This window comes from Gracilinanus agilis, chromosome 3, assembly GCF_016433145.1.
Source record: "Gracilinanus agilis isolate LMUSP501 chromosome 3, AgileGrace, whole genome shotgun sequence".
NCBI classification, from domain to species: Eukaryota; Metazoa; Chordata; class Mammalia; order Didelphimorphia; family Didelphidae; genus Gracilinanus; species Gracilinanus agilis.
Window position 1 is genome coordinate 525,074,918 of NC_058132.1, and position 9,961 is coordinate 525,084,878.

At 39.5% G+C, this 9,961-nt stretch overlaps 1 protein-coding gene across 1 annotated transcript in view; it reads right to left on the reverse strand.

Annotated features, from left to right (window-relative positions):
• The window catches only part of CLYBL (citramalyl-CoA lyase), a 389,452-nt gene extending 384,576 nt beyond the window's left edge, over positions 1–4,876 (reverse strand). The window contains exon 1 of the mRNA XM_044669344.1: positions 4,713–4,876. Coding sequence (XP_044525279.1) covers positions 4,713–4,822 — 110 coding nt within the window. The 5' untranslated portion in view covers positions 4,823–4,876. The remainder of the gene's footprint in view (positions 1–4,712) is intronic.
• Between the last annotated feature and the right edge of the window lie 5,085 nt (positions 4,877–9,961).

A 9,961-nucleotide genomic window follows, 5' to 3' on the forward strand; every position in this document is an offset into this window, starting at 1 on the left:
TCAGGAACAGGTCCCGGAGCTGCTGATGACTCGATGGGTGCCCCAAACTTGCTCTATTTCTTTTTAACTGGGTTCGGAGCTATAGGTGAGTGTGGAGGGGGTGGGGGTGGGGCGGTTGCTCAGCTCGAGATTGAGTGAGTGAGAGCCCTTTTTAGCTTGGAAATGTCTCGATTCCACGTACCTTCCACGCTGTGCCCTGTTGTGGGGTTCCTCCGTTCGTCTGGACTTGTTTTTATGTCCCCTTGAGGAGTTTTGTATGTTTCGGTCAGGAGAGGTTAAGAGCTGCTTCTTACTCTGCCGCCATCTTAACCCGGAAGTCCCATAAATATGATTTTAATTTGCAATAGCTCTTTGAAGAAAAACCACCTCAAACCAGTTTGGAAACTTTTAAGTTACTATTCAGATTCACCTTCTTGTCAAGGAGGTCATCTCTCCAGAAAGGAGGGTTACCTAATATAACAGTAGGGTTTTCAAGTAATATGACCCTGGACAAGGGCCAACTACCACTAATTATTAAAATCACTGTCAAATTGGATCCCTCCTTTGGAACTATATCCAAAAAGCTATACAACTGTGTTTGTGCCCTTTGACCCAGAAATACCACTATTAAATCTGTTTCCCAAAGAGATCAAAGAAAAATAAAAAAGATTTATAGATACAATTTATAAGATATTTATATATACATATGCATATATATATATAAGATTTATAGCAGTTCTTTTTTGATGGCAAAGAATTGGAAATTGAGAAGATGCTCATCAATTGGGGAATGGCTGAACAAATTGTAATGTGATAAAGCACTATTATGCTGTGAAAAATGTCCAGGGGAGTAGTTTCAAAAAACATGACAAGATCTATATGAACTGATGCAAAGCGAAGTGAAAAGAACCAGGAGAGCATTATTCACAGTAACACCAATGTTGTAATAATGACTAGGTGTGAAAGACTTGGCTACTCTGATAAATTCAACAGTCCAAAGGGACTGATGAATAAAAAATGCTATCCACTTCCAGAGAGAGAACTGATGAACTTTAAGTACAAATTGAAATATAATTTTCTCACTTTATTTTTCTTCTTTTTAAAAAATATGGTTAATATGAAAATGTTTTACATGATTTCACATGTATAGTTGATATAATATTGCTTGACTTCCCAGTGGATGGAAAAGGATTTGGGAAGTAGGGAGAGAATTTGGAACTTAAAATTTAAAAATAAACTAATTTGAGGGGGCAGCTGGGTAGCTCAGTGGAGTGAGAGTCAGGCCTAGAGACAGGAGGTCCTAGGTTCAAACCTCGCCTCAGCCACTTCCCAGCTGTGTGACCCTAGGCAGGTCACTTGACCCCCATTGCCCACCCTTACCAATCTTCCACCTATGAGACAATACACCGAAGTACAAGGGTTTAAAAAATAAATAAATAAACTAATTTGAAAAAATAAATAAAAATATTTTTGAGGAAAAAAATTGTGGAGAACTCTTTATCATCTCTGATAATCTGATGACAGTTTAGTTGATAAGGAAATAAGGACAGGACAAGGGAAATGTCTTTTACTTCATGCTTCCAGCTCTGGCTCCAGGAGCATGGAGTTTATTATATATGTTTCAAGACTCATTTCACACAAAAGAACCCCCCCCACCCTGAAACTTTGCAGATGAGCAGAAGTTACAACACAAAACATTGGCTTCAGAATAGACCAAGGCCAAGGCTGAATTTTGACTAGGTTCTTATCAGAAAGCCAAGTTGGGGAGTATCTTGGCCTTGGCTATAACAGGCAGCAGCATTCCTTGCTGTGTTAAAAGTGTTAACCCTTTAAATTCAGGTTTGATAGGAACATAAAGCTTTTCAATAAGGTCACAATACATTTCAACAAGAAATCACAAGGACCACAAAAGGTGTCAAAAGAGGAGTCTCAGATTTTTATCTATTCTCTTATTGGCTTCCCACAAAAAATGGGTTCCTTCTTAGTCATAGCTCCTACATATTACGATAATATTGCCAATTCCTATCCCCTTATTCGGACACATATCTATATGCATACCTCCCTCAAATTACATAAAATAGGTCAATTTATCATGGTCATACCATTACATCAAAACTAAATTTCTATTCAATTGTAACATACAAATCCATTAAATTGTACTAAATAAGATCATGACTGTAAAAGAAATTAACAGGAAAACAAATATTTTCATAGAGAAAAAAAAGTTTAGAAAATCAGATCCAGAAGACCTTTGATTATCCATATGGAAAGAAAAAAAAATTTTTCACACAAATTCATTCTAATCAGTAAATCATCACCTTGGGCTGGCCAAGCATGAATTGACTAAAATTTTATAATACCGCAAAACAGTTACCAAACTTAGCAATGCAAAGTACTACTTGACTAAGCAAAGGAAATAAATAAAACTTAAATGTTTTAAACCAACTGACATAGAGAGCTGACTATATGATCTACCATGGGTCAGCAGAAAGACTTTGGAGTCAAAGGACTTGGACTCAAATTCTGCTTCCAATGTTTACTTGCTAGGTGCCTTTGGGCAAGAGTTTTAACCTCCCTAGGCTTTAGTTTCTTCTTCTATAAAATAAGTGCTAGTCCCTGAAGTCCCTTCCATCTCTGAATCTATAAGCCAATGAACTCTGAAATTACTGGCAACCTTTTATCCTGCGACCTTTCCCTCTGTTAAATTGATATGCCTAAAATATAGATCTGACTATGACAATCCTTAAGTAAAACATTTTCAGTGGTTTCCTTTAGCTTTTAGTAGAAAATACAAAATCCTCAGTATAACATTTAAAGCTTTGGTATCATTCCCAAACACACACTTACTCAGTCTTATTTCATGTTGCTCCCTATCACCTTCAAACTGGTCTACTGGCTGTTCCCCTATATGACATTCCCTGCTCTCCCTCCCCTCATAGTGCCTTTATTCAAGTATCACAAGTCATCTTCACCTTTTCCTCAAATTTCTAGTTTCATTCAAAGCACACAAGATCTCCAGTTTTCAGTGCACTTTCCCTCTTGAAATTTCTTTAAATATGGGTACAATTTGGGGTACATCATCTTGTTGGATTTTTTCACTATATATCTACACCAAAAGGTATAGGGGGAATGACCTCCTAGGGCGTGATGGCGAACCAATGGCACACACACCAAAGATGGCATGATGGCAGAGCTCTCTCTGTGGGCCCTCCTCCTTCCCCTAGTTCATTACTAGAAAGGCAGAGAGACTCTGGCGGAGCTGCTCCCCTCCCCATCGCTAACATGCTTAACCACATTTTTTCACATCACCTACCCCTCTGCCTAGTGGTCCAATGGGAATGCATGCTCTCCTCCCCCACTCCATTCAGGGTGAGGACATTCCTCACTTCACCCACAGGACTGCCTAACGGCCCAATGGGAGAGCTTTCTTCCTCCTCTGTGTGGGTGAGGGTGGGGTACCACACATGATTGTGGGAGGGGGTGGGGATGGGGCCTACAGCACTCAGCCACCATCACTAACCTAGGGCATCCTAGCAAGATCTTAATCAAGGACCAAGCTAGTAAGATCTTAAAGATTGGAAAGAGATGGAGGAATCTGGGATACTGAGCTTGAATAACTACTATATATAGCTCCATAATAGCCAACTAGCTTTTACAGGGGAGCTCCAGTTCCCAGGTATAATGCTAAGCCTATTTGAGTACTAGGTAGTATGAACTCCGAAATATCCAAGCAGAGGTGATTGAGTTATGTTTTCAAAAGAATTCTACCAAAATAGGATTATCTCAGCTTGGAATTCACTAAAATACTAGGGAGCCTTTTCCTGAAAGAGAACCTTTTTTTTTTCCCTAACTTTAGTTCAAATATATATGATTTCATTTATTCCCTTGACCAGTGTAAGCTACAACTCTCTCAGGTTTCAGCTAAAGGTTTCAGGAGTTACTAAGGCAGGAGAAAAGAAGAAAAAACTCATCAACTGGTGGGACCTGCTCAGTGGTGATGAATTTTTATGCAATTAGTTTGGAAAAATGTACCACAGTACATTTATATATATACATATATATGTATATATATAGTATATAGCCTTCAAAGGGGCTGTTCCCACCGCATGAAGATGGATTAGAACTTAAGTGGGTCATCTAGCACAATTATATGTGATTCATATAATCACCTAATTGTCAGTGAGGTTTTGTTTTCTACCCCTGGAGGGTTCAGCTTCTCTAATTTTGGTGGTCCTAGTTTTTCCAAGGCAAAAAATGGAGAAAGGGGCACGGAAAATATCTGCAAACTCTGAAATACACTATACATATATCTATAACAAGTGCAGTGTGTCTAAGGCTCACAGCCTCTGTCTCCTTCAGTTATGAGGGAGTTGGGACTAGATGTCCTTGAAAGCCCCCTGCTGGCATTAGTTCGGAAAGTGCCTTAATTGGGTGAAAGGGTTTGAGGGGAGGAAGCAGGAAGAGTCTCTAGGTAGAAGGCGAAAGGCCAACTGGGCCAGGGGGCGCCTCCTGCAGGCAAGAGCCGGAGGAAGAGCTTGCCAGTGTGGGGAGACTCGAAAGGCTTTTCTGGGGGGCGAAGAAGGTTTCGGTTCCCGGAAGACACGTGTGCAGAGACCCGAGACGGCTCTCTTTGCACCCCTGGGGATCTGTAGAGGTGGAGAGTAGCGGCGATTGAGGGGCGCTGACCCCTTGGGTCGAAGGTTGAAGGGTAGAGGGCGGGGGCAGAAACTCACAAATTTCCCAGGAGTCCTGCTACACCTCCGGCTCCAGCTCCGGCTCTCGCGGCAGCAGCTGCAACAGCCTCTACAGCGCGGCCGGCATTTTGCCACAGTCTTAGCGCCATCTTCCCGCCCCACTCTAGGCTCCAGCTCCTGGCTCTCCCGCTCCGCCCCTGGACCCTTAGACACCTTCCTCCGGCTCAGCTGCTTCCCCGCTACAACCCCACGCTGCGCTGCTCCCGGGGCACGGATTGGCCCGAGGGGGTGGCGCGGCAGAGCGCCCGGGCCAAGGTTACGGGCACGGCCCCTGTAGTAGGAGCGAATACTTCCCGGGCGATTTTTCTTCTACTTGTATCTTTTCTGGGATTTTTTGTTTGCCTTAAGATAAAAGCCAGGCCAATGGCAGACACTAGTTGCTCAGGCCCGGATTCCAATGGAAACTTTTTCTCTGATTGTGGAACCTGTATAAGACGACTCCTCCCCCACCCCCCCAGTGTTTTCATCAGCTCTATTGATTTTACCCCCATTTTCCATTTTATTCCTTTAAAAATAGTTATTCTCAGAGAATAGAGAAATTAGATAAAGAAATAAGCCTAAATTCCAGTGTTAAAAATAAGCATAAAATTTAGATGCAAAGACAAAAATGAATATAATTATATTTTGAAGTTTATTGGAACAAACTTTTAAGAATCAGCCAGTGTAGGTCTGTATTGTGGAATAACAAGTCACACATTTCGGTCTTCTCTGCTCGAGTTTATTATAAAATTGCAATTGGCATTAATTTTTTAATGGGGTTATCTTGAACTCAGGTTTATCGTTTTTTCAAACTTCAGAGGAGACAATTTGCAGGCAGGATTCTTTCCCAGTAAATTCTCTTAATAGGATTATGAGCAGGTGTTTTGTCTTCTTGCTTTTTAGGAATGACACAAGCCCAAGAGACTTGAAGCCCGGGGTTGCTAATGTCACCCACCTCCTTAGTTGCCTTTTTTCTCTACACAAAAAACAAAAATCTTCTGTTCCTTTTCTTTTGAGATCTGGGCTTCTAATTACTGTTTAAAATAAATAAACAAAGCTGCCACCTTGAGCTGGTCTCATTCCTTATTTCAGATTAAAGGCATGATTTTAAAGGAATTGTTTTCTGTGTGGTTTCACTGAATTGAGCACTGCATGGGGGGGGGGAGGGGGAGGGAGTAGATAAATTGGTAATACAAATCCCTTTGCCTGTCCACATGGAGTTTACAGTCTGCTGAGGGAATGGGATGTGCAAAGAAATAACCAATAACAGACCCCACAGCAGAGGAAGCCAGGTTTCACTTGTAGCCTCTGACAAACCACAACTTGTGACTGTAGGGGAAGTCACTTAATTTTTAACCAAAATTGTTTGCACGTTGTCCCTCTGTGCAGACCCCAAAGAGAGCTGGCCTGAAAGGGAAGAAGTCCTGGTTTCATTTTCAAATTCTGATATACACAGAATCCCTTAGTTTTTGTACAAAGTTCCTTTCTTCTTGTCTTCCTCATTAGACTGTAGACGAAAGAGTAATGGCCATCTTTTGCCTTTACTTAGCCAGGTGCCTAGCCCAGAGTGGTGCTTAATAAATGTTTATTGCCTGCCTAACCAGCTGACAATATTGTAGAGCAAAGATGTTAAAACATACTGGCCCACAGCACAGATGAGTGCTGCTCAGACTTCACTGAAATATAATGAAGAGGATCATGAACCATGTAACCATGGGAAAATATTCTAAATTTAAAAAAAGAAATTAAAAAAAAAATTTTAATATAATTGGGGGTCGGGGGTGGGAGGAGCAGTCAGCGAGATAGCAGAGTGGGAAAAGCACCAGAAGGACCAATTCCTAAGACAGGAATTGAGGATTCTTTTATGTAATTGGGAAATATTTTTAATTAAAAAATATAATAGGACATAGATAATGTTAACATGTGGTTTTCTGAGTCAGCATGGGGCCAGCAAAGATCCTTGTGTTTGGCTTAATTTGAGTTTGACATTACTGATCCAGGCAATTCTAGAGCAAGGTCCCTCCCTCACCCAGTATCCTGTAAATAATTACAATAGTGCTATTGGGGATCCAGGGGAGAGAGGTAGTTATGAACTAGGGGGAAATCAGAGAAGACTTCCTGGAGATGATGTCTTGATTGGATCTTAAGACATGGGTAAATAGTCAACCAAATGAGGGATGTTAATCTGAACATCACAGGCAGAGGGGAAAAGCAAAGACATGAGACAGAGAAGGGAACTTCTTATAGGGAATAAGTTACCCGATTTGACTAGAATGGCTAGGATGTTGAGAAGATGCATAGCAAAGTTTGGTTGCTGCCAGATCATAGAGGTTTTCTAAATGCCTAGCAAAGAACATTTGATATGGTTCAGCAGAAAGAACATTAAAGTTGGAGTCAGAAAGCCAGAGTTTGAATTTTGGCTCTCCTGGAGATATGTGTGGGACAATAGAAAAAGAACAGGATATGAAGTCTTAGCTTCATTACTCCCTGTAAAATATTTTTGTGCTGTTCAGTCCTTTTCAGTCATGTCTGACTCTTCATGGCCCATTTGGGATTTTCTTAGCAAAGGTATCAAAGTTGTTTGCCATTTCCTTCTCAGGGTCATTTTACAGATGAGAAAACTGAGGTAAAATAGGATTAAATGACTTGTCCAGGGTCACTCAGCTGGTAAGTGTCTGAACCTAGTTTTAAATTCAGAAAGATGAGTCTTACTGACTTAAGTCCTGGTATTCTATCCACGGGACCACTTATTCAATGTTACCAAACTGTTTTTTAAATTTTGAAACTTATTTGTTTCATTAAAATTCCTTGGTACCTCTCTCCCTCCCCAAACTAGAGAAAGTATGATTTGACTGTTTTTGACAAAAGATAATATACAAAAATTGTGGGAAATATGGAAAAATTTAACTGTCAGCTCTATGGATAAGGGATGAGTTTATAACAAAATAAGAGATAGAAAGGATCATGGAAAGTAAAATGATCATTTTAATGACATGAAGTTAAAAATGCACAAGCAGAACGAATGAAGTCATTATTATCATTATAAGGAACAATAAGGAATATAAGAAAAGCAAGAAAGCAGGAGAAAACTTTACGGCATTTTACAACTTTCTTATAAAGGCCTCATTTCTCAATATAAAGAACTGAATCAGATTTATTAAAATGAGTCATTCCTGGGGGCAGCTGAGTGGCTCAGTGGATTAGGAGCCAGACCTAGGGATGGGAAGTCCTTGGTTCAAATCTGGCCTCAGTCACTTCCTAGCTGTGTGACCCTGGACAAGTCACTTAACACCCCCCCCCCCCCCATTGCCTAACCTTTACTGTTCTTCTGCCTTAGAACCAATATACAGTATTAATTCCAAAATGGAAGGTATGGTTTTAAAAAAATGAATCATTCCTCAGTTGATAAATGGTCAAAGACAGTTTTCAGAAGAAATCAAAGCTATCAACAGTCATGTGAAAAAATACTCTAAATAAATACTGATTAGAGAAATGCAAAATAAAACAATTCTGAGATACCACTTCACACCTAGTGCACTAGTGGGGGAGTTGTGAACTGGTGAAACCATTCTGGAGAACAAGTTAGAACTATATCCAAAGGACTATAAAACTATATATCCTTTGACCCAGCAATACCACTATGAGGTCTGTATCTCAAAGGGATCAAAGGAAAAGAAAAAGAACCTTTTGTGTACAAAAATATTTATAGCAGCTTTTTTCTTGTGGTGACAAAGAATTAGAAATTGAGATGATGATGATGATGATGATGCCTCAATGGGGGAATGGCTAAACTAGCTATAGTATAGGATTGTGATGCCATACTATTGTGCTATAAGAATAAGCAGAATGGTTTCAGAAAAACTTGTTTTTCTATTATTTCTATTTCTCTAGTTTTCTATAATTTCTATTCATATTCTATAATATTTTATAAATTCTATTATTCATATAAGAAAAGCTTGTATGAACTAATGCAAAGTTAAGTTGTACACAGTGACAATATTGTAAGGATGGTCAACTGTGAAAGATTTAACTACTTTGATGAAGATAATTATCTAAGACAATTCCAAAGGCTCTATAATGAAAAATGCTATCCACCACCAGAGAGAGAAAAGATGAACCCTGAGTACAGATTGAAGCATACTGTTTCACTTACTTTATTTTCCTTGGGATTTTTTTGTTTTTTTTTTTCACAACGTGGCTAATATAGAAATGTTTTGCATAAGTTCCCATGTATAATTGATAACAAATTATTTACCTTTTCAAAGGATTGGGGAGGGGCATGAGGGAGGAATAGAATTTGGAACTCTTTAAAAAATGAAAGTTAATTTTTTTTATTGGGAAATATTTAGTGAACATTTTTTTAATTTAAAAGAAAAACTCAAGGAGAAACTACAGCAAGTGCTTTTTGCCAAGCCAGATTCACAAAGAGATCCAGATAAATGTGGGCATAAGGGAAAGGATCCATCCATGAAAGCCTGACCTGACATCCCAGAGCTTTCCATTACATGGCCATGGGTAAGCTAGAGAAGCCTCTAGCCTGAAGTTGTGTGTTGGGAGCAGGGGGAACTCTGGACCAAGACTTTGGAACTTGCCACTGTTTCTTAGACCTCAAACCTCTCTGAAGTCTATGGGGCTAGAACCAGGAGAGTTGTGATCAAAATGCATCTAGAATCAAACTCTGAGGCAGTTTGCCCCTACCAGTGTTTTGACCTAGAAGAGTATGCTGGCAGGAGATGCTCCTGAGATCCTCAGAGAATATAGTGGTCACCAGCAGACCCTGTCTCCCCCATAATGCCCCACATAATACCAAAGAATGCTTTGCTATTCCTTTCCGAGTTACATAGAGGTTGACTCCAACACAAAATCTCGCTTCAGAAAATAAGGCTGGAAAAATTAATGAATGAAAAGTAAGTCACTAGGGACCTTTGAGAAAGTAATAAGGATGGAAATCATGAGGAATTGAATGCTGCTAAAAAATTTAGAAGGACCACTGAACTTTAATCATATCAAGTAATATAGATAGAGGACTGTGGGATTGAAATTTATTCCTTCAATTATCGTATATTATTTTACTACCAATATTTGGTACTGATATCTTTGAAATTCATTTTCAAATAAATAAACAGTGATACATTTAATAACCACTCATGGAATGAATGATCGTATACTAATGCTGTCTTCTTGAATTTGAGTCAGGGCTTTTTTGAGTTGAATTTTCTCAGGAAATGGATAATTAAACATCTGTCCTC